This window comes from Lytechinus pictus, chromosome 10 (genome assembly GCF_037042905.1).
Source record: "Lytechinus pictus isolate F3 Inbred chromosome 10, Lp3.0, whole genome shotgun sequence".
NCBI lineage: Eukaryota > Metazoa > Echinodermata > Echinoidea > Temnopleuroida > Toxopneustidae > Lytechinus > Lytechinus pictus.
This window is the reverse complement of record NC_087254.1, coordinates 5057082-5083700: the sequence shown is the minus strand read 5'-3', so window position 1 is coordinate 5083700 and position 26619 is coordinate 5057082. Positions and strand designations below refer to the sequence as shown.

The 26619-nt window shown below is 35.8% G+C and overlaps 1 protein-coding gene across 1 annotated transcript; it reads right to left on the bottom strand.

Annotated features, from left to right (window-relative positions):
- Positions 1-861: 861 nt before the first annotated feature.
- On the bottom strand, positions 862-16290 carry LOC135155615 (uncharacterized). The gene is made up of 8 exons (XM_064105170.1): positions 15012-16290; positions 14649-14818; positions 12481-13052; positions 12004-12091; positions 9981-10084; positions 8151-9371; positions 2805-3014; positions 862-1020 (listed from the first exon to the last, which is right to left on the bottom strand). Exons 2-6 carry the CDS (start codon positions 14763-14765, stop codon positions 9209-9211), a joined length of 1044 nt encoding a protein of 347 aa, XP_063961240.1. The 5' UTR covers positions 14766-14818; positions 15012-16290; the 3' UTR covers positions 862-1020; positions 2805-3014; positions 8151-9208.
- Positions 16291-26619: the final 10329 nt, after the last annotated feature.

Here is a 26619-nt window from a genome sequence, read left to right as displayed (position 1 = left end):
CATTCTAAGTCAGGATGAATATACTGTAAGACATCATTTTTGCAACACGTTCAAATTTAATGAATTCACTTTTGTTACATGCCCACTGATAAACTATTTCATTGAGCTATTTTAAATAATCAGAATGCACATTGGGGTAATTATTTGTTGTAAAGTTTTGCAAGTTATGTTTTTCCAAACTTAAGAGCAAGTAATGTACACGGCGGGACTTCTCGTGTGTGGTTTTCAGCCTCTTCTCCAAGTTCTTAATACAGTCCATTATTGCTGTTAAAGGTGAATGAAACCCTTGAAACCAGCTGAATCCATATCAAAGAGAAAAATCAAAGAAACATATTGTTGAAAGTTTGAGGAAGATTGAATGAATAATAAGAAAGTTATGAGCATTTGAATATTGAGATCACTAATGCCATGTAGATCCTCCCATTGGCAATGCGACCAAGATCTGTGATGTCACACACGTACAACTCCCTCATTACTTTAGTACTTATTTCACTTATATTCTCACTTTTATAGAGTCTATCACAAGGTGAGGTGTTCTCTTTATGAGAGGACAAGTACAGAGGTTTCACAACATTATATCATTGATGAATCGTTTGTTATATAATTAGAATGAGCAAAAAGAGATGTTTTGGGGTATATTTTCAGTGTCCAAAAGGGGAGAGTTGTTCATCTGTGACATCATAGATCTTGGTCGCATTGCCAATGGGAGGATCTCCATAGCATTAGTGATCTCGACATTCAAATGATCATAACTCTTCTATTGCTAGTCCTATTTTACTCAAACTTTTGTTGATCTTATTCTTTGATTTTTCTGCTTTCACAAAAGCTAACTTGCTCCAAGAGTTTCATTCTCCTTTAACTTCCACTTTACCCCTCTTGGACTTTCTGATATTGAGTAGGAGTGGTCCTTGAGAAATAAAGGTGCTGAAGACTTTGGTACAGGTGTCTTTGCAGTATCTGGGAGGTTGTTTGCTGAATCAAAACATCTTTCTTTCGGGGAATTCCTTGGTTTGGTGAATTCTGTACGAGACGAATGAATTAAAAAAAAAGAAATATTGAACAAAAACGAAACAAGAATGAAAAGATAACTTTAAATTTTTCAATTAAATATTCGATAATGCATGAAGAATAATATTTATTTAGAAATCAAACCTTTTCCAGTGACTTGCAACAAAATAAATGTTTTTTTTAATATTCATGATGATATATTAACCCTATCTAGCCCCTGGGGGGGGGGGGGGCTGAATAAGCCCCCCCATCCTCATTTTTCACGATAAGTACACAATGAGAAACGAGGTACCACAATTTTTTTTTTCGTTCAATTCTCGCAGAGCTTTTAGACAAATTTTGAGACGCCCAGATACGCAGTTACGCAACATTTTATGAGTTCATGTTGGACCGAAAATTGCTCAAAAATATTATTTTGTATACATATTTAATCCAATGGAAATTCTATTTTCAGTCATAATTGACAAATGCATCATTATTCTTGCACTAATTGGTTGAAAATAATCAAATCTTGCTTTTTATAATTGGAATAGTGCCACGAAGTGATCCAATTGAAAAAATTATAAAATACATAAGGCCCCAAAACAAAGAAATACGTATGGAATTATAGAACCAATAAAATACATAAAAGTCGAAATTTGATTTACCATTTCTTCAGGAGCACATTTGTTTAGAAATCATAGAATTTGGGGAATTATTTAGGGATTTATCTTTAACCCTAAATAGACTGGGCTATTTCGACGCCTAAGAAGACGGGGGGGGGGGGGGCTGATTCAGCCCCCCTTATGATCTCGGCCGTTGATCTCCCAATCGCGACGAAAATTGGCACGCGCGTTACCCATGGCATTATCTACAATACCATAATATCAAAATCTGCGAAAAATCTCATTGCTCATTATGTTAATTAATGCGTAAAATCACAAGTTTGCTCTAATTAACAAAATAATGCCCCTAAAATGCTCATTTTTGTTTCACTTACTCTTTATAGGCATCTGATTAAATTAATTTTTAAAAAAGTTGTCAACATCACATTCATTTTTTATGTATTTTATTGTTTTCTAAATTTCTTACGTATTTCTGTGTTTTTCGACTTTTTGTTTTTTATTGTTTTTTCAATGGAAATTGTCGGAGACGTTTTTTTTTACCATAAACAAGATAAAATTAATTGATTTTGAGCAGTAAAAGGAAAAATATGATACATTTTATAAATTTTGGCTAAAAACACTACTTGCATTGGATTTGTACACAAATACACGTTTTTGAGCAATTTTGGTTCTGCATGCAGTTACGAAATGTTGCGTAATTTCGGAACCCTGTACCTGGGGGTCACAATTTTGGTCTCAAAGGTTGCGCAAGACTTGAAAGTAAAAAGTCAACGAGTGACGCGGTCAAAAAAATTCGCGCGACGGATTTATGGCGAAAAATGTCGAGCTCCATGCTTGCAGATTACATTGATGGTGACGTGTGCATCGGTTTTCGTTGCGATCGACAGTGCATGGAGATCTGAAGAGGGGGACCAAGAAGGCCCCCCCCCCCGGGCTATGCAATCTCAAAGTAGCCTAGGATTATTATGTAGGGTAAACCAAATTTTTAATATATTTGTTCATTTAGTAAGAGTTTACTGTAAATACACAGTATAGGCCCAGGTCCATGGTTACCCTCCCAAATAGGATAATTTTCATCTCTATTTGGCTACTGAAAATGGAATATTTAAAGCAATGTTCTATCAAACCAAAGGTAGATAATACAGAGAAAATATTTCTTTAGAACACATGTATGATATAGATCTACTCTACCTTCTGAAGACGAGGCAGGAAATCAAACATGGTTGGGACAGCATCCTGTCTAAGACGAGTCACTTGCCCAGTCCTGTCAAAGCAACCATCTTCAAAATTATCAGAACGGAGTACAGAGCTCTTGGAGGAATTCAATGAAGCTCGCTTCATATTGACCATCCATACTGTGTTACAGACAGTACAGGTTCAGTCCAACGGCTGAATGGGAATCTGCAGCAAATGTAAACACATGTCATAAAATCAATTACACATAATTAAGAAAATTTGACGTGTCCAAAGGACACAGATGCCCCCGCTTAACGCGATCAGAAATCCATTCAATATGATTGAACTTAATATCATGCAGAAACAAATATGCATATATATAATTAATTAACAAATTTAGACCTTTGAACCGACTTGCATATATAATGAGATGTGACCTTTGACCTGCGTACACCGAATTCGAACTTAGCCTGTATTTTGTGGTAATCTACCTACACACCAAAATTTTTTTAAATCCATTAAATATTTTTCGAGTTATTGCGCAGAAACCAAGTGGGGGGACGGACAGGGGCAACGCTTAATGCCCCTTCCGGGCTTCGTCTGCGGGGGCATAAAAACTCTAGGCCTACTCAGCAGGGGCCCATTTCTCATTACCTGGACAAGTTAGTCGTATATCTTTATCTATTAAACACAGAGTTAGTTCCAATCTTACCCAAAAGGATTAACTAGAATCCATTGATATCGTCATATTGATACTATTGGTGGAACAAAAATAGCATAATTTTCAAAAAGTAAAATTATGATAAAACTTACAATTATTGTGATGAATTTGGAAATACATCCTATCAAAATAATAGCAGAGGCGAAATATGCATAAAACATACTCAAACATGCAGACATGGGCATTAAATTGCTGAGGAAATGAAATTATCAGTAATTGATTTCATGACAAAAAAAAATCACATGTATGTGGACATTGAGGTGGGTATCCCCAGATATAAAATTTGAATAGTTTAAGTAAACCGTACAGGCTTTCTTCCTAAAATGATGATAATTATACAGGTTTTTAGGATTCCAAACACCATCAAAATATTATCATCATGAATAAACTCTTTAGATACCGAAACACACGATTTTATAAATTCTATGCATATATTAGAGAGAGAATTTAACAAAATCTTGATAAGGGTCTGAAAGCGACGAGTACGAGCCCAATTATGGATGGCCTGAAGTGGTATAATCTTTGTCAATTCAATTATTTTACTACTTTAAAATGAATGGTTTTGTGATGTTTTACCAACACTTGTTATAATTCTGTGCATTACAATTACTATTGAATGATTTATCCCACTTGTGTACAATATAATTAATTTTCTATAAATTATTATGTAATATTATAATTTTCGAATTTCGAGGCTCATTTGCATGTATTATGGTGTCATCTATCTAAACACCCAATTTTTAAAAAATCTGTTGAAATTTTATAAGTTATTATGAGGATACCAACTCGCATATTTAATGACCCTGTGTAGTGGTCCACCTGCATTCCCCCAACCAGTTATCGGGAGGAGAGACCTGCGGGTCACAGTTCTGTGTGCGCGCCCTTGTAGGCGACCCAGATTGGCTGGCTCCTCCAATATGCCTTTGAATGTCTTTGACAGATATATGGTGCTATAAAATTGCAGTGGCGTAACAGGCGGGGGGGGCAAGTTGCCCCCCCCCCCTGGCGGATTTCACCGGGAAAATAAAAAAAAACGGGAAAAAGAAAAAAAGGAGGGAGAAAGAAAGGGAAAGGTGAAGGAAAGGGGAAAAGGAAAGGGGAAAGGGAAATGGAAAGAGAAAAGGTAAAAGACAACGAAGAAAAAACTGTTTTTAGTAGAAAAGGGAGGAAAGCGGGAAAATGTACGATAGAATTAACATTTGAAAAAGAACAAATCATTGAGAAAAGGGCCTATGTAATGCAATAGCACGGTGGGAAATAAATTAAAAGATGACAAAATGGCAAACAATAGCGGGAAACGAAGGTAGAATGTAATTAGTCAAGAGCTAAATTAGAAAACAAAGAAAAGGAACAAGAAAAAAAATAACACGACCGGGCTGCTGATGATTGAAATTAAAGAGCGGGAAGAAAGATGGACTGCATACAACATTGTGCTATAAGTTTTCTAAATTTTATGCAAATAAGCTACCGGGGCTTTGCCCCAGACCCCACAAAGTAGGGGCTCTTCATTTATAATCTTCAAATGGCTCTATAACGCCCCCGTTCAATCACTGCCATACAGGGGGGGGGTCGTGGTTCCACACCCAAGAGGATATAAAAGAAATTTTATAGGAGACAACGTACATGACGTATAATGAAATGAATGGAAACAATGAAATGTGTTATTTGCTGAATATAATGGAAAAATCTATCACATAATTAGATTTTAATTTCAATAGGCAATTTTTTCCAGCTCGCTTTGCACACTGGCGACTTTTTACAAATTTTTCCCACATTTCTATGTTTTGCCCCCTCAAAATATTTGGTTCATTACGCAACTGGGTTGAATAAATGTGTTGTGTAAAAGCTATATTATGCCCGCGATTTGATTAAAATTGGGGAAATCTGCAAGGTTTAAATGGCTTTGATATCAAGAAGTTCCTGGGGCTCTGCCCTGGACCCCAAACGCACAGCACTGCGTATGGAAGGGTTGGGCCATGGCCCCAAAAAGTTCTACAGCCAAGAACAAAAAAAGGAGGAATTACCTCCTTTTTTGTTGGAAAAGTATTGTAGGATATGATTTTAATGACTGAATATGTTAAAAAATAGCTCAAAGTTAGATTCTCATGAAAAGATGATTTTTTTTTTCTCGCTCGCTCAGGACTTATATATATAAAGCAGCCTTTTGGCACATGTTCTATACTGCGCTCCTCGTTGTTTTTTTGTTTTGTTTTTTACTCTTCACGCTACTGCCGCAAAGAATCCTCTTCACAGTGGCGTACAGACCACCGTGACAAAAAAGGAATCTAAAGAGAGAAGAATTAAATAAATTTATTATCTGGATATCGTGTCAAAATCTATCACAAAATTGGATTTTTGTATTAAAAAGGTTATAAAAAAATTGCTCGCTCGCTTCGCTCGCTCGAAACTTTTTTTTTAAAGATAAATTCTGGCCTTCTCAAAATAGTCGCCTTATTACACCATTACGCCTATTCATACCATGATATGACCGGGAAATTTTTGGCTCTTGCCCCCCCCCCCTGGCCACCGAACCCTGTTACGCCGCTGTAAAAATGCTGTGCATCATCATCATCATCATCTACCTACACACCCAAATTTTTTAAAAATCTGTTGAATATTTCATAAGATATCTTTAAGGAGCTGTGATCTTTGACCTGCATACTCCGAATTCGAACTTAGCCTGTATTGGTATCATCTACCTACACACTCAAATTTGTTTAAATATGTAGAATATTTTATAAGTAATCATGCGGAAACTAAATTGCATATTTAATGAGCCGTGACCTTTGACCTGCCGACTACGAATTCGAACTTGACCTGTAGTTTGGTGTCGTCTACCTACACACTCAAATTCGTTTAAATATGTAGAATATTTCATAAGTAATCATGCGGAAACTAAATTGCATATTTAATGAGCCGTGACCTTTGACCTGCCGACTCCGAACTTAGCCTGTATATGGTGTCATCTACCTACACACCCTAATTTTTATAAATCTGTTGAATATTTAATAAGTCATCATGCGGAAACCAACTCGGATATTTCTATGAGCTGTGACCTTGGACCTGCAGACTCCGAATTCAAAGTAAGCCTGTACTGTCGTGGTCTAGAGGTTCTGACTCTCGCCTTTGAGACAGAGGGTCGTGTGTTCGAATCGTAGCCATGGCGTATTTTCCTTCAGCAAGAAATTTATCCACACTGTGCTGCACTCGACCCAGGTGAGGTGAATGGGTACCCGGCAGGAGTAATTCCTTGCATGCACTGAGCGCCGGTGATGGTAGCTCGAGCTAAAGCCGGGGTAATAATAGCAGCGCTTTGTATCCTCTGGCAAAAAGCGCTTTATAAATCCAACTATTATTATTATTATTATTATTATTACTATGGTGTCATGTACCTACACACCGAAATATATTTCGATTTATTGCGCGGAAACCAAGTGGGGGGGGGGGGCGTGCGAATCAACGGACAGGGGCAACGCTTAATGCCCCCTCCGGACTTTGTCTGCAGGGGCATAATTACCAAGGAGCTGCATTTGAAGCGAGCCTGAATCAAGGCTGTGAAATTTATTAGCGCCACCATCAGGCTTCCTTTTATTTGCGTAAAAAGAAGAGACACGCGAAGTCACTTTCTAGTCCAAACTCCAAAGTAATCAAATTTGCTTTTTTTAAAATATGATTTTGATTTAATTAAAAATATACTATTGACTTTTTGTATTATGGCTAATCACCGCAAAGCGCCCTGGTGAGTAGCGAGGAGTTTCGGCAAATATTAATTCTGTATTGTAATGAAGCGATGTTTGCCAACTTCACAGAAATCCAGGGCCAAATGCAGTTCGGTGTACGAGGTTAGTATAGATCTATACATGTACTGTAGCAACTATATGTAGCAACTAACCTCGAACTAGTAATGAGTGGAGCCAGGGCCAAGGCTACCACAAGTAACTATACTAGTACAGCAGGCGATGGTTCGTGTAAGCTCCACTACACTTCACTACTGCTAACCTCCGCTTCACCTATAGGCTATAGTGGAGTGTTTAATGGCTGGCTATACGAACCATTGCCTGAGTTTTTTAGGCCTAGTCACTCAAGGGTTCATTACATGCCGCCGCGCACAGAAAAATCAAGCAATAGAAGTTGTGTGTTGTGGACACCAGAAGTGGGATCACAGCACGCGTGACGTGACCCACTAGTTAGAAATCCATTGCCAAACGTGGTTAATGGTGCGAGGTTAGTATACTAATACTATAACCTCGCAATACGCGTGAGTCACTGAGTGGAGTAGCCTAACGTTAGAGTTTCATACGGCATGTACGTCATGTACGGCCAGGCATCAATCTGTCAATAACTTTTGTTGTCATCCAATTTCAATGAAATTTTCAGCATTTTGCTCGGAATGAATTTTACATTATTTATTAAGATCAAGGCCTAAATATCTTCAACCTGTATAATTCATAACCATTTTACTTTTTAGGTGTGCAGAAAAGACCCCCCCCCCCCCAATGGTCTGCTGATTACAGTACATAGACATACACGGGACTAGTATTGTTACACAGCTTTTTGCAAATGCAAGTTTGGTAACGACTAACGAATTCCCATTTTTTTTTTCAACGTAATTTTGAAGTCGAAAACATAGCTGAACTTACGAATGCAATGTCCGTCCACATCCTACCGATTAGAGCAGTTGTATGCAGCTCATGTAGGCATGAATAACGTGAAATCTAAGCTAATAAGTTCACCAACGTGCCAATCTGAGCTGTGAAAAAGTGTGATCGTCCGTCCCGATCCCGGAGCGAAAACAGCTTGACCAAGGTGCAGCCAATCAGCGACCTTCTTATGTCCCCTTCGAGACAGAGGAGACGAAATGATTTTATGTCAAAAAGACTCAAAACACAAAATCATTTCGTCGACGAAATTTTTTTGTCTTTTGACACAAAATCATTTCGTCGACGAAATTTTTTTGTCTTTTGACACAAAATCATTTCGTCGACGAAATTTTTTTGTGTTTTGACACAAAATCATTTCGTTGACGGAATTTTTTTGTGTTTTGACACAAAATGATTTCGTCGACGGAATAGATTTTCTCATCGCAACGAAATAAATTTTGTGGACGCAATTACATTTAGTCTCGACGAAAATTGATTTTGTGTGACAAAAAATAATTTCGTATACGAAATAAAACTGCGTCATGACGAAATGATTTTCATATGAACAAAAACACATTTTGTGTACGGAATTGCGTGAATTGGACGGAATTTACCATCGGACATTTGGTGCGCCATTTCGTTTGATAAAAATTCATTTCGTATGGCACGCCAAATAAACTTTGTGGACGCAATTACATTTCGTCTAGACGAAATTGATTTCGTGCATTTCGTCGAGACGAAATTGATTTTGTGTGACAAAAAATAAATTTTGTGTACGAAATAAAAAAGCGTCATGACGAAATGATTTTCGTCTGAATAAAAACACATTTTGTGTACGGAATGCCGTGATTTGGACGGAAATCACTGGCGGACACTTGGCGCCCCATAGGGAAAAGCATGCTTTTTTATATTGGGTATTATTATTATATTCTATTTGATGAGATATCGACATGGTATACTTGGGCTTTCAGAAATTGGAATCTCTGTAAAACTGAATTACTGATTTCCAATGGAAAAATAAAAGCATCTAAAATTAGTAAAATGACTGATCTACCCATTTATGTTTCACAAACGAAAATGTTTTCAATTTTCTTAACAATTGTAGCAAATTCTAAACTTACCACATCCACTTGCACTAGAAGGACCCTGAGGTCAAACTTGTGACCTAGTTCTGTCAGGCGTTCGCTGATGTAGTTTGGGTTGAGATTGTGATAACGTAAACTACAGAGAGATAAAGTATTAAACTAATTATGAATTAATCATAATATGCAACATTTAGTGCTTATGTTTCAAAGTACTGCATACTATTACCCCTGCTTTTATAAACAGCACAGGTACCCTTATTGGGTGCTCCAGCATTCAAGGAATTCCATTAATTTTACTACTTAATGTAATTCTGTGTAAGAGCAGGGGAAGTGTGATCTCACACCTAAGAAATTTATGTGATAGTTTGCTACAAAACATTCAAATTTGTCTCTCTGTTGGGGGCATCTTGGTCTAGTGGTTACTACTCTTGTCTTTCAATCAGAGGGATGTGGGTTTGACCCAGGTGAGGTGAATGGGTACCTGGTAGGATTTATTCCTTGACGCTTTTAGCGCCGACATGGCGGCTAAGCTACGGCCGGGGTAATAATATGATACCACTTATCATTTACGAGCGACTTTAAGAACCATGGGTCACCCTATTTTACTGTGGTAAATGGTATACACCAAATGTTCATTGGTGATGATTTAGCACGTAGAAAAGGTTCACCAGTCTTTCTTAAAGTCGCTCTTAACTTACGAATAGCTTTATGAAACTGCCCCCAGAAATCCCCAAGGGGTACTTACCTGAGATAGAAGGCACATGTAGTTCTTCCCATGACATAGTCTGGGACTATATCACCAAACTCCCAAGGAACATTACGAATGTGCTTCAGGATCGGATTACCTCTCTGAAAGAAAAGGAAATATGAAAAAATAAAATTACAAAAATAGCAAATACATGTACATTTTGATTTATGATTTTCATTCATCGGCTGTAAAAGAGGCACATTGGTTGCCTCATCTACACAATATAAATTGGAAAGATTAGGAGTTCTTTTGGCAGAAACACATTCTACTGCTTCTGCTCATCATCTCTACTCGCCGACTCAAGCCAGCATCTCCTCATCTATCCTACTACTCAAGCTGTTTCAACTCATCAATCTCTTCTGGTTTAAAGTCCTTTTCAGGACCACATTCAAGAAAAATTACTCCACTCTCAAATTACCAATTTCTCGCCAATCCATTTTCTTTTTCTTCTTTCTTTTTTTTTCTTTTCCTTTTTTCTTCTATCCACTGTTTCTATAATACGCTACATGGTGTACAGTAAACCACATCAGCGAAACACATTCTTGTCAGGTTAACTGGCAGCCATTGATCATTGTGCAGGTGATTGTGAAGATTTTGATTCTATGCTCTTACAAATTGGCATCCAATGCCGCAGATTACTGTAGGAACAGGGGAAATGTATTAACATTTAGACATCCCCAGGTGATATAACCATGGCAGCTGCAATTCTGAGCATATTGAAGTTTGTAACGTTAGTGTGAGCTGTGGTAATATAAAAATAAGAGCATAACCAATATCCAAGTGAGATAAAACAAATTAAAGCGATCATTACACTTTGTCCTGATTTAAAAAAAAATCTCATTTTGGTTCTTGAACATGGGCTAAACATTAGGCTTATGGTGTAAAAACACCATCCCAAAAGTTTCAAAGTATCATAACTACACTACAGGAACCATTCTAAAACTTTAGAGATGTAAACCAAATTTAGAAAATAATTGGGGGTTGGTTTCTATGACTATGTGTATACAGCGAATCTGTACACTACAATATATAAACTCTAGATGAACCCAGCATGGCCTACATACAGTGTACAAGGTACAATGAATGTACAGTGGAGCTAATAATAGTGTGTGCACAGGAGATACACACAGCAGAAGGCAGTCAACACAGCCAACAGACTTTTTGAATTTGAGAAACTTGGCATAAGCTGAATTCGACTTACAGACGGTTCTAAAAATCAGGCTAATAAATAGCTACTTCTGTCTAAATTAGAGTTTTTCATCCTATATTGTGGCCTGTTTCAGGGTTTTATTTTTACAAGGACAAAACAAGCACTCACACACTTTCCATGTTTGTTTGAGAATTGTTTAAATTAGCTGAGCATCACAAAGTGAAACGATCCCTTTATTGTATGAATGTTTTTCTTTACATAAAAGAACATGGAAATCATAATATAACTGGCTGTTGCCAGAAATATTTGTAATTTATTGCAATTTTCCAATTAATTGCAAAACTTATGATTGACTTTGGGGACCCTTAGTTGACTTTTAATTGCTTGCAATTTTCTAAAATGCCCCATCCCATCCAATCCAATAGACATTTGATTTATAGTGCATTTTCCTTTCAGTTACAAAGTGATGCACAAACACTACTCCATGTTTAGGCCACTAAAACAATAATTAAACACATCAGAGCCCTGTTTTACAACGAGTTACGATCGATCCGTTCAATCGCAACTATGGAAACTATGGAAAGTGAACATATAAAATGCATGTTTGTTAAAATAAAATCTAGATATGAATTTATATGCGTAAAATTCATTGATTTCTTTACAATCTGGTGTGTTCTCCTCTGTTTACAAAGGACATTTTGCAAATTTTCTGTAGAAAAAATTATGTCACTGATGGATTTCCATAGAGTTACGATTGATTGGATCAATTGTAACTCTTTGTAAGACAGGGCCCAGAATGATCAGCCCCATAAGTAATTTGCCCATATACACCAATTTTAAAGAAAATGAATATTTCAAAGGCCTACTGACCTGCCTTGGATTAACAATCACGCTGTTTCCAGATGGAGCTTTACTTGAAGCACCAGCTGATGTACCAGGTAGAGAAGAATCGGTTGATCTGAAAAATTCAAATCAATAAACAAATTTTTGAGAAATATCATCTATTATCATTATCATTGTCATGATCATTATAGCTGTTATTATCATTGTGATCATCATCATGCACTACTTAATTATTATTATTATTACTATTATTATTATCATTATTATTATTATCATCATCATTATTATTACTATTATTATCACTTGTATTATTGTTATGGTTGCTGTTGTTATTATTTGTACTACTAGTATCATATTTTTGTTATCATCATTAATATAATCAACATTATCATAATCATCATTGTTATTATTGTTTTACTATCATATCAATATAATTGCTCCATTGGCATTGTTTCATCTCAGGCTGGTCATCAGACATGGATGTGTATGCAAATACCAACTTACTGCTTTACAGCTGCCTGTGGAATCTTATACTCTTCTGCAGTCCCAAGCATGTGGAACTTGCTTGCAAAGGAAGAGCCAATCTTCCCCCTTCTGGCTATTTCAGACGCTTGTGGTAGTCTATACGGGTTGGATTGCACATTGTTTCTGTCTCCTGCAGATGTAGCATTTGAGGAAGTGGCATTTGATCTTTCATCTAATCTCCTCTTTGGTGCTTCCGCATACCTTGGTCTTTGAGGAGCGGGAGCTTGTGCCCCTGCTTCCAATCTTTCTCTCAGGGCCTCATCGGCTCTTTGGCGTCGCAGCTCTAGACTCGTCCTCATTGCATCTGCACTTTCACTGGATATTGTTCTCTGACCGATTACAGATGCAGGCTTATCTTGAGCCGTTCTACCCGTCTCATCCTGTTCTGTGACTGTAAGTCTTGCAGTGGATGGTGCATGTTTGGTGTCCATCTTCTTGGAGATTGGTTCATGATCTGACAAACCTGAACCTGAGCTAGTTGTAGAGGCCCCATGTTGTAAGGAAGATCCACCATGAGTGGCTGCATTCTTTGACCTGAAGTGTGATTGTACCTACACGTAGGAATGCAAAAAATGTTATGATCACACCATTAATAATTTATCAAAAGTATGTATCAACATATAGAACTACCACTGGTGGATCCAGGGGGGGGGGGGAGGCACAGCCTGCCCGTGCCCCCTTTTTGAGAAGCAAAATTAAAATTTGTAATGTAAAACTGCCATTAAAACAGAAGTGTGCCCCCCTCCCTTTTTTGTTTTCTTTGCTTGTCAAATTTTTCCTCGGAAAAGTGTGCCCCTGGATCCGCTCCTGAGAGCTACATATCATGAAGCATGAAATTCTCTAATCAAGTCTCTCCTAATCGAACCTAATCATTGGATGCAGCATGACAAAGGAATGAAATTTACATTAAACAGGTGGACTGAATGCATGAATGCAGATAGTCTAGAGGCTGACTGGCATTAGGAAAAAAATGTCCCCAACATTGAACCAGCATGCATATAATTTGTAAACAATACAAAGCACTCTTCTCAATGTGGGAACACATGGGAAGGGTATCAAAAGAATCTAGGCCTAGATTCGAAATACAGTATCGATTACAAGTCATTGTTAGACTCTTCTTCTTCTTCTTCTTCTGGAAACAGTACAGTCCACCGTCTGGTGTATTGTCGTACTGGTTTCTGTCTCGGACTCCTTTCTGTCCATTGGGACAAGTGCGTCTGTTCTATTCAACTTAGCTGTCATTGGCAGTAGATCTCAATTAGAACCTTTCTAAAGCTGTATCAACCATTTTCATTCATTATCTACAAATTCAACTATTTTTGGATGTATTTACCACAGGTCACCTCACAGATTTTCCAGAAATAGGCAATGATTCTCATTCTACTTCCTTTTATTTTTCATAAATTGGACAATCTAAACAGTAAATTGAAGTTTTCTTAAACATTTTGAAAGGTAGAAAGGTTCTTAAAATGATCATGAACCTTTCTTGACATTTTACAAACAATTGTAGACAGGTTTGAAAGGTTTTCTGGAAGTCCATGGAATATCCACAGAATGTTTTGATTATTTAAAAAAAGTTTCTAACGTCTACAAGTACAAATACAATGTTCATAAGGTTTTTTTTTTAATGTTTCAAATAGAATGAAAAGTATTGAAAACATTCCATAATTCACAAATTTATATGTTCTGAAAATGTTTCGACAAACCATTCACATAACGAATGTGGATTGTTCTAAGAACATTCATAACACGTCCAAATGTTAGCTGAGGCTGAGCTACATGTATGTCCTCCATGCTGAGCTGTGTTGTCTCAGTTTGACTTTGCCATTTGACTTTGATTTCGTCTTTTTTTTATTCAGATTTGTCATGTTTGTTGACTTGGTCTTGGCAGGGCAGGGTTAATAAGTCAGAGCTAGGCTTAGAAGTCATCTATCTATTATTTCCCTTAATATGAAAAATTCCACATATGCTTACTTTTTGGGTTAGAGAAAGACAAGACAATCATTAAAAAAAATCAATCACAGACAACTCAGACTCAGTATGTAAGTTGTAACTGGCCTCAATGAAACCGAAGGCATGGGACTACGTACAATATTTGCAGTCACAATTAAACGTCCGTTCATGACTATAAAAATATTAGATATTACCTTTGGCTTGGCATTTTCAAAAAGTTCTATTTCATCAGCTGAAGGTATAGTGAATCTTTTTTTAGATGCCCCCGAAGAAGAGGAATCTGCCATTTTAATCGTATTCGTCTGCTTCATCGGTGGCGCCTCCTTCTGCACAACATACACCCGCTCACAGCTTAATCCCGATTCTGAAAAGAAGTAAATGACACACTTTCATACACGGGCCGTGGACAAAGTCGCATCTCACTGTACGACAAATGCGAAATCAACGTGGAATGGCTGTGCTTTGACTCTTCTCTCTGCAGTGAGACTCGTAATCAATGAACGTATCGATTTTGGTTGCAATCTAACATGCCACACAGAGCGTGAAAAGCAACATACCATTACACAGCGAGACCTTCGCCTGGCGGTACGTACTGGAACTCAGCTGAAAATTTGTTGTGTGGTACCAGTGGAATACCCTTTACCAAGCTCCATGCACCTGTCGTCCGAGTACCGACTTCGCAGACAGCAAAAATGGGGAAAACGGCGGTTCTACTTTTGGGACTTTTTACGGGATTAGTTTCTCTGACACTACAAGCAATCTCTCTTGGAACTGAATATTGGTTTGAGGGAAGAGTGAGGAATACTAGCCTACATTTAGTGAAAGACTATTACAATGTCACGGTTTTAGAACTACACGAGATTCCAGTTTTACCACAGAAAAGAGGATTGTTTAGTTATTGTGGTTATCATTACGAACATAATGTTTCTTCCACACAAGTGCCTTCTCCATCCAGTGAAAACTTCCAGGAAGGATTCAACCCTTCCGATGGTAAGTCTATCGATAACTAAGCCGAAAACATATATACAGAAATTACAGATTGATAATAAGCTTTGTGAATTAAAATATTTTTGTTTGTTTCATGAGATTGTATTTATTGATTCTGCATTAACCATTATTATTTATCCTGAATTTGTGTTAACTGGCAGTTAGAGAATATTGGTGAACGTTTGCTGAAAATCTATTCAAGATTAAGCTTATGAGGCCTCGGTGTGAACAGCTCCCCAATGGACTAGATCTAGGCTGTAGACTAATTAATATTAAAGTCCATAAAATACATATTATTAGATTGAAATAAATTTTACCATATAGGCGTACACTCTTTGCATTTTCCTCATTCATTTACATTCCAATTAAGTCATTATCTCATCCTTCATTCCAACTCCACATTTCACTGCCATAGCAATACCCCCATTGTTTACCCTTCTTCGAAATTTTATAAATATTATTTAAAGGACAAGTCCACCCCAACAAAAAGATGATTAGAATAAAAAGAGAAAAATCCAACAAGCATAACACTGAAAATTTCATCAAAATCGGATGTAAAATAAGAAAGTTACATCTTAAAGTTTCACTTAATTTCACAAAACAGTTATATGCACATCCTGGTCAGTATGCAAATGAGGAGACTGATGACATCATCCACTCACTATTTCTTTTGTATTTTATTATATGAATAATGAAATATTCTAATTTTCTCCTCATTGTAGAGTGAAACAACGATTAATTCCTCCCTGCACATGTAGAATCGGCATTGTTTACATTGTGTATAATACTTTATGGTTCAGGCAAGTTGGTCCCATTGTCAGATTTGGAGAAAAAAAATGAAATATTGTATAATTCAAAAAATAAAAAAACAAAAGAAATAGTGAGTGATGGACATCATCGACTGACTCATTTGTATGTCACTATTGTGCATATCTCTGTTATGTGAAAAATAAGCGAAACTTTAAAATGCCATAACTTTCTTGTTTTAAATCCGATTTTGATGAAATTTTCAGCATTATGCTAGTTTGATTTTTCTCTATTTATTCAAATCAACATTTCCTGGGGTGGACTTGACCTTTAAGGTGAAAATCTAAAGGAAAAGTTCACCCTGATAAAAGGTTTATTTAAAAAAATACCAGAAAAATAATAAGTGTCTGAATGTTTGAGGAATATCCAACAAAGATGAAGAAAGTTATTAACTAATATGCTTTTCACACTGCACTTGTTTTCCTTAACCCCGGGAAATTGTTGGGGCTAAGGGGGGGTCTTAGCCCCACCAATTTTCTGGGGTTAACGTTAAGCTTAGCCTTAGCCCACTTCGTTTTCACACTACGTTTTAGCAAAGTGGGCTAGCACGGTAAATAGTACGGTACTATCTGGCCCTGCAAAAAAGCAGGGTTAGCCGGCTTATTGTGGTGCTAGCACCACAATTGTGGTGCTAAGAGATGCAGTGTGAAAACAAAACAGGTCTAAGGAAAGTGGGGCTAAGCATTAGCCAATCACAGAAGTCGAAATTGCACGTTAATCGCGCTCTGTATGGTAAAATCATCAATATTCATGAGTTGTGTGATAGTCCGGAGTTAAGGCGTTAACCCCGACTAAGCAAATAGTATGGGGTTAAGAAAGACAGTGTGAATCGAAAAAAAGAGAGTATGGGGTTAAGGATAGTCTGGGGTTAAGGATAGTATGGGGTAAAGGAAATGCAGTGTGAAAAGCATATAAATGAATTACAGGTTTTTATTTACTGTACATCAGCTACCCCATTTATGTTGTGTAATAAAAATGCATGAATTTTTAATTCTTTAATGGTTCATGATTGATGACTAAAAAAAATCTTTCAGAAATGCGAAATTATTTGTTTGTTGATATGAAAGGTACATTAAAAACCCTACATGGGAAAGCTGCTCACATACATGTACATGATTTCTGTTATGTCTGATGTCTGGTATTTGTATGAATTTATGTTTACAAAAATGTAGAAATTTGTGAAATTGAAGAAAATAAATTTTAATTGAATTGAAAAAAAAATGTCACAAATGAAAGGAAATAGAATTCGAATAACTCTTTTAATTTATTATTACCTATTATTACCGGATCTACTGGAAAAATGCAATTACATATATGCAGTCGTGTTTCCAGGTCTATCACTGTTGCTATCTCCATCTAACTATTAAAATAATGTGTGCCTGTGGAACATCCTTCTTTGATGGATGTTCCTCGAACCTTCACAAATATTTCTACATTATTTTTCCTGCTATTTTTACAATAAAAGTTTTGTCAAGGTGAACTTCCCCTTTAAGGTTGATCAGGAGACAGAATTGATGATTTTGTTAAGTTTAACAAGTGGTGGCAGCTGTGGGATGGATTTGCAATGAACCTGATGCTGCTATGTGGAAAACACAATGGAATAAAAAATGAGATCATGAATTGTAATGAACATAAAGTAAACAAGCAAAATGTCAATAGTGAGGTATGAACCAAGAGATATTTCACTATGTTGGAGAGCTTCTTATAAATATCAATTCACTGGCTATTCCATAATTATAGCCACAAATATTTGTATTGTAGTTGTAGGTGCAAAATGAATATGTTTGATTTTTCAAAGCCTTCTGCATTTCCTAGATGATTCGTAATTGAAAGGGAATGAATGCACGAATACTGTGAGTGGTAGGCCTAAATGATAATAATAATAATATAGGTATATTTACCCAGGGAAGTGACTTCAGTTCTGAAAACTGTTCTTTCAGTGGGCCCTGGTATTATCACCCCGGCTATAACAGGACTATAATTTGTGAATATTGAGGCAGAGTCTAAAAGAGCCTTAACAATTCACATCAATTGTTGTACTTCATCAATTGTTAGACTATAGGCTAATCATCTCAATGCTGATGCTTCACAATTTTAAGAATATTTTTTTTATTGTTTTTCTACAATACTTCTACTGGTACATGTATACCATACTATACTTTAATGGTGACATAATATTTTCAAGTTCAAAAGAACATGTGATATAATATAAAAAAACTCATGATCTCAATACGTGCTTATGACTATTTTTAGAAGTGTTACTTACAAGTCATGAATTTAATTTTGCATTTTACCTGTAACACTTGTGCTGGTAGACAGGACTAGGTAAGTCTAGCAGCAGAACAAGCGATGGGACAGAGACTGATGATTTTGATCTATTGTGCTTCATGTAGTACTTATTTTTACATTTCAAATCAAATGTACCATACAAGATGTGACATAATTTTTTCATGAAGTTCATAACCACATCTTATGATAAATTATCTATAGTACCGGTAATAAAAACAAAACAATTAGACAATGATCTCAATATCATGTTGGTGGTTCTTAAGAAGTATTACATTCTGTTTATGTGCAATATATCTGCTGGTATCATCCAATTAAATGTCCCATACATATTTTGGTGATATTATTATTTTTTTCTTCAAAGTTCAAATACACATCTAAAAAAACATAAAAACTGGGTTCCAAAAGAAACTTATCAAACTTCACAAGCAAACAACACAAATTCCACTCTGTCAAAGTGAACAAAATTTTGACATAGACTACATGTAGCTTCATTAATCTTTACTAAGCACATGTCAACAATTAAGAGAATGGTTTGATAACAAAGAGGCTGTAGCCCCTCAAATCAATTGGTTTTGGAATCCAAAGTCACAAAATAGCAAAAGAAAGACCAATGAAATGAGATGGGATTAAACCAAATGGTCATTCTTTTTTTACTGCTATTGAGTCCATTCAAGCATTATGCTTCTTTGACCTCAATACATGTTGTGTTTAAAATGTTAATTACTTCCTGTAACTTCTTAGTTATTGAGGCAATCAATTAAACATGCTGATAGTTATACTATGAACTTTGATAAACTGCCAAGTTTGTTTAATCACATCTGATTTTCATTCCAAGGTTTTTCTTTTGCCATTTTGTGACTTTGGATTCCGGAACCAATTGATTTTAGGGGCTACATGTACAGCTTCTTTGTAATTAAACCAATCGCTTAATTATTGACATGTGCTGCCTTAGGAAAGATTATTGAAGAGCACTATATGTAGCCTGTGTCAAAATTTTGTTCATTATGACTGTTTTGAATTTGTGTAGTTTGCATGTGAAGTTTGATAAGTCTCTTTTAGAACCCAGTTTTTATTTGAAACAGGACTTTGAATATCTTAAAACCTTGGCAAAATAACTCATCAAAGATTAATGTGCATAAAAATACAGATCTAGGCCTCTACACATGTATTTTCCCAAATGGAAAGGAGTAATGTACATGTACATGTAGATAACCAGTTCTGTTAAAAAAATATTTGCAATTGAATATATAAATGAATGACAAAATAAATACTTTTCATTCTTGTTTTGTATTATTTATGTATAACTAATCCTTTGTGTACAGTGTGTAGTGTTCAATTTTTTAAATGGAGAAATAACAGCAAATATAGCTAGGTAAATAAGAATATCATATTTATTATTATTATTATTATATTCATTATTATTAATATTATTGTTATTATCATTGTCATCATCATCATCATCTTTATATTATCATCACCATCGTCATGATCATCTCCATCATCATCACCATCATCATCATTATCATCATCTACATCATCATCAACTTCAACATCATCATTGTCTACATCATCATCATCACCATGACACCATCATTATCATCATCTACATCATCATCAACTTCAACATCATCATTGTCTACATCATCATCATCATCACCATGACACCATCATCATTATCATCATCTACATCATCATCTTCAACATAATCATCATCATCATCTTTATTGTAATTACCGGTATACACTCGATTTCCCGAGCTGGAGTGTCTCCTGTCACACGTCTTGCTGTGAAATCATGATCACCATGTCCAGTGAGAACATCATGGGAGGGAGGGGGTGGAGAAAGATGTGGTAAATTGAACCCCAATGTTTACCGTATCTGATGATTGATGATAAAGATGATCATCAGGGAGGTACTGATCATCAGTGGCACTTGTCGTTGATTGATGGCCCAAGAGTGTGGGGGGGGGGGGGGATGAGCAACATTGTACTTCAGATTAGGGTTATGTTTCATGGGGGCGGAGAAGATACATTGTTTGGGGTGTACATGTAGTTTCCTTTAAAAAACAGGTAGTTAAGATAGATATATATCTATCTTATGTATTTACAAGCAATTCCCTGGTGATAGCGCACTTAGTTGTATTTAAGACAGTACCAGTATTGCAGTCATCTTTCTAAAGATCTGTTTATACTCAGTCTTTGCTCAGTTTCCTCTCTAAGACACTGTTCTCACTACCTTCCTAAAACTAGTTTAGTGGAAACTAGTTAAACGTGTAATAATGATACATAACATTTAGTAGTAGTGAGAACGGTCGAAGCGATCTTGGAAGCGATCTTCCAAACAAATTCAGAAAACCACCTTGCAATGTAGTTTCCTTTAAAAAACAGGTAGTTAAGATATCTATCTTATGTATTTACAAGCAATTCCCTGGTGATAGCGCACTTAGTTGTATTTAAGACAGTACCAGCATTGCAGTCATCTTTCTAAAGATCTGTTGATACTCAGCCTTGCTCAGTTTCCTCTCTAAGACACTGTTCTCACTACCTTCCTAAAACTAGTTTAGTGGAAACTAGTTTAACGTGTAATAATAATAATAGTACATAACATTTAGTAGTAGTGAGAACGGTCGAAGCGATCTTGGAAGCGATCTTCCAAACAAATTCAGAAAACCACCTCGCAATGTAGTTTCCTTTAAAAAACAGGTAGTTAAGATAGATATATCTATCTTATGTATTTACAAGCAATTCCCTGGTGATAGCGCACTTAGTTGTATTTAAGACAGTACCAGCATTGCAGTCATCTTTCTAAAGATCTGTTTATACTCAGCCTTTGCTCAGTTTCCTCTCTAAGACACTGTTCTCACTACCTTCCTAAAACTAGTTTAGTGGAAACTAGTTTAACGTGTAATAATAATAATACATAACATTTAGTAGTAGTGAGAACGGTCGAAGCGATCTTGGAAGCGATCTTCCAAACAAATTCAGAAAACCACCTCACAATGTAGTTTTCAAGATCGCTTTGCCGCGTTAAATTGGTTTTAGCGTAAGTGAGGACACAACCGTTCTTCGGGAAGCAATCATCGCACGCTGCGATTTCGAATTTCGCGCGAAACATGTCACCCTGCTGAGAGCGTTTCCATAGCAACAAGATCGCTTTACGTGAAGTGATTTTGAAAACCTTTTTTGTGTGATCAAGTGGGAACGCCAGCAAAAGATCTTCCAAACTGGTTTCCTGAATCGGTTTCCAGTAAACTAGTTTTAGAAAGCGTAATGAGAAAGGCCTCTAAATACAGAACTATGAAATTAAATGCTTATTGGGTCATGTTCTTGATGAAGCATACATGTCTACCTACTACCTCTTAGTCTACTGTCTGTGCTACATACACCTGTATATTATGGTCAAAGAGATCACTCCCATTCATTTTTTTAATGTCATCCTTAAATGTATTTTGATATTTCTGGTTACCAGACAAATTATATCATTGTTTTGTTCATGAATTTTGTTTATCCTCCAGACGTGTTAAATTGAATCTTTTAGAATGAAGAAACTCTGGATTAAGACCTACATTTAATGCTAAATTATATTTGTTGATGTACAAGTAATATTTGACCATCATATCAGTGGCATACAAAAATTCTTGGCATATCCTGATCTGATGCCATATTTATGATATGGGATGATATATTGTGTATTTAAAAATGACAGTTTGCAAATTAGATTCTTTGTTGAAATTCAGTGACTGGAAATGTAGCAATTTGCAAACCCATTTAAGCATTAAATAAAAAATGCATTTGTGGAATGAAACTATGAATTTTGCCCTGCATATTTTAGTGCTTATTAATAAGATGAAATATTTTTCACACTCTTATTATTTATCATAAAAGTTTAAATATGGAGCAAAAGAGAGCATGTGTATCACAATGCTTGCCCTTTATTTTATTTTATTTTTTTATCGCTGTCCCTTGATTTACATTTGTTTGTTATTGAATTGTTTGTAAGAGATATTGTCTTATAATCTTTTAGATCAGTTTGTACCCGTAAACTGTATTTTCTTTGGTCTCTTCTCATTTAGGCCAACTTTACATGTACATGTACATGCTAAGGTATGATATTTTTATTGTACAAACAAAATCTCAATTTCACTTCATTTTAGAAATAATGGCTCAGACTCTTGCATTTTCTTGTCAGTTAAAAGCATGTTATCTTCTCAAGGAGAAATTTGACCTGTATAATTTGTCTTTCGCAATTTACCTCCTGTTGAAAATACTTATCACCTTGGTAACAGTATATTTTTGTCTCGCCTGCATAGCAGAGCGAGACTACAGGCGCCGCTTTTCCGAAGGCGGCGGCGGCTTCATCATCATTGAAATTTTAACCAAGGTTAAGTTTTTTTAATGTCATAACTTACATGTAGAAAGTATATGGACCTAGATATGAAACTTGGACATAAGGGTAATCAAGTATTACTGAACATCCTGCCTGAGTTTCAGGTCACATGACTAAGGTCAAAGGTCATTTAGGGTCAATGAACTTAGACCATGTTGGGGGAATCAATATTGAAATCTTAACCAAGGTTATGTTTTTGAAATGTCATCATAACTTCGAAAGTACAGTATATGGACCTACTTCATGAAACTTGGACATAAGGGTGATAGTGTATCACTGAAGATCCTGCCTGACCAAGGTCATTTAGGGTCAATGAACTTTGATAATGTTGGGGGTATTTGTGGAATTGTCATAACTTTAAAAGTTATAGATCTAGTTCATGGAACTTGGCTTATAAGAGTAACCATGTATCCCTGAATATCTTGTGCGTGTTTCAGGTCACATGACCAAAATCAAAGGTCATTTAAGGTCAATGAACTTTGACCATGTTGAGGGTATTTCTTAAATTCTAGTATGAATGGTTGTTTTGCACATGTCGTATATCACATGATCATGGTCAAAGGTCACATTGGGTCAATGGACGTAGTATTTTTATTATTATTTGAGTGTTTTCTTTTGTGAATAATTATTCAAAAGCTGTTTTCAAAGTTAGCACTGCTGCTATATCGAATCGCATAATGCAGGCGAGACTGCCAGAGGCCTTCCACTTGTTAACAATTCAGGGGAAAATCTTACAGATTTTGTTCGGATTTTTTAAAATGTCAATTTAACAATGTATTTTTTCCATATTCAAAGCATCAATTATGATAATTTACAAGGAATTCCATGTTTTGTTAATTCATATACTCAGTTCCTTTTCGAATCATGTAGGTAATATGTACATGTAATAATACACTGCATCTTTCATTGTACATCTGCACTGGCAAGCATGCATGTATTTTTTTTTCTGTAGATTTATGAATACCAAGTGTTCAGGAGGTAGCTAGCCCCTACAATGTATTTTTCAAAGGGAGGAGAATGAGGTTATGCAACGGCCGGTACATACATCTCCGCTAGCCTACATGTATGCCGATTCAGATTAGGAGAGAATGAATCTAAGTGGCAGGAGCTTGTCCGGTGACACGCTCCCTGTACCATCACATTTTCCCCCATTAATAACCCACGTACAGGACGTGGCGGTATACTGCTAGTACAGTGTTTGTATTAACAGGTAACCAACCGTCCACTGGATGACTGCCTGTGTGTACGTCAAATGCAGACTATATATTGTCTAGTTGCTGTATACAGTGTACTTTCAATATCTCACATTAAACCAAAGATCAAGAAATGCATATTTGCTGTTTATTTTCATATTTCATATGTGGGATAATTACTTGTGGAATATGGACTCAAAGGATTGAAACATAAATAAATCTTGTATTCCAACAGTATTAATGTGTGAATTCAATCCCATACTGTACATACCAAATTAAACATGTCAAAAGCAATTTCAAAATGTATGGAATTTCAAGGAAAAAATGAATCACATGCATCAAAACTAATGTAAAGAAAAAAAAACCTTGGTTACTTTGATATTTACATGAATTTAAAAAAAAAAAAATTATTGATAGTACATAGCAATAATAATGATATTAATGATAATGATTCTATTTGCCATTATTATTATTATTATGATTATTATTGTTATAAAATAAATCATATAATTTCAATTCCACTTAAGTGAAAATACTCTAGCTTTAAGAATAATAAGATAATAATATACATGTAAAGCATTTATGAGGCGCCGATTTATCTAGTTTCCTATTCAATGGCACACTATATATTACCCTGGCTGTAGCTCCAGCTGCCAAAGGTGCTTGGTGCTTTCAAGGAATTAATCCTACCGGGTACCCATTCACCTCACCTGGGTTGAGTGCAGCACAATGTGGATAAATTTCTTGCTGAAGGAAAACACACTGTGGCTGAGATCTGAACTCATGTACCTCTCATTGAAAGATGAAATTCATAACCACTAGACCACGACACTCCCACGAGGAAGACAGAGAGGCAGAAAAAGAAAAGGTTTATTGTAAATATCAAATCCATATGTATATTAATTAAAAACCTTGTTTTTTGCTTTAGTAAAAGGTCTTTTTAAGTTAAAGCAATAGAAATATCAGAGAAAAATATGAACAAGCTCAGCTGGATTCATTGAACTCTTTAGCTGATAAAGATGAATAGATCTGAGTAGAAGACAGATGTCGAGCATTGATTATTCCCACCAAGCTGTTATGTGTGTTTATAACATTGAGTTACCACGAATAATTGTATTTCTTTACCATGAATAGATTCTGTGCACCTGGAGTAGATACATGTATGTATGTATGTATTATAAAGCAAATGCACAGCAGACTACAGAGGTGTTGTGGTCTAGTGGATGCATGCATGTGTTTAAAGGACAAGTCCACCCCAACAAATAGTTGATTTGAATAAAAAGAGAAAAATCCAACAAACATAACACTGAAAATTTCATCAAAATCGGATGTAAAATAAGAAAGTTATGACATTTTAAAGTGTCTCTTATTTATGTGCACAACTCAGTGATATGCAAACGAGAGAGTCGATGATGTCCCTCACTCACTAATTCTTTTGTTTTTTATTGTTTGAAGTGTGCAATATTTAAATTTCTACAGATTTGCTTAATTTCACAAAACAGTTATATTCACATCCTTGTCGGTATGTACATGAGGAGACTGATGACATCACTCACTCATTATTTATTTTGTATTTTATTATATGAAATGTGAAATATTCCAATTTTCCACCTGTTGTCCTGTGAAACAAAAATTAATTCCTCCCTGAACATGTGGAATTAGCATTGTTTAATACTATATGGTTCATTCAAGTTGGTCCTTAAGTCAAATCTGTAAAAAAAAAAAAATAGTGAGTGAGGGACATCATCGACTATGTCATTTGCATGTCACTGAGTTGTGCATATGACTGTTTCGTGGAAAATAAGCGAAACTTTAGAATGTCATAACTTTCTTATTTTACATCCGATTTTGATGAAATTTTAAGCATAATGCTTTTTTTATTTATTATCTATTTATTCAAATCAACATTTTTCTGGGGTGGACGTGACCTTTAATCAACTTTTGAAGTCTCCAATGATCTACTATCTACTGCATTGAAAACATATTTATGTAAAGGTCAAGTCCACCCCAGAAGAAAGTTGATTTAAATAAATAGAGAAAAATCAAAAATGAATAACGCTGAAAACTTCAGGATGCATTACGCCGCAGTTCATTGTTTTTAGGTCAAACCAACTTGTCAAAACTCCCCTCTTGAGTCTTAGCAAAAAGCTAGATCCGCCACTGTGCAGTCCCATTGCTGTACTGTCCTTTACATACATAAAGAGCTTTATTCTACATATTGCCACTGGTGTCTCTGGTGTTATATGGGGAACTTCGCTTGATAAGCAATTTTTACCTTTAAACTTGAGATCAGATGTACATGTAGATATTACATGTAGTTTGTGTTCAATTGAAATAAAATGCAGATCTTGTAATCATTTCTTTGAAAGAACTACAAACTTTGTACAAGTATGGAGCATGTATTTTTTTCTCCACTTTCTGACACAATTACATGTGCCTATTCACACACATCATGAATTGAATAATAATAGGTGCTTTTCTTTCTCCAACTGTCTTTTTTGCA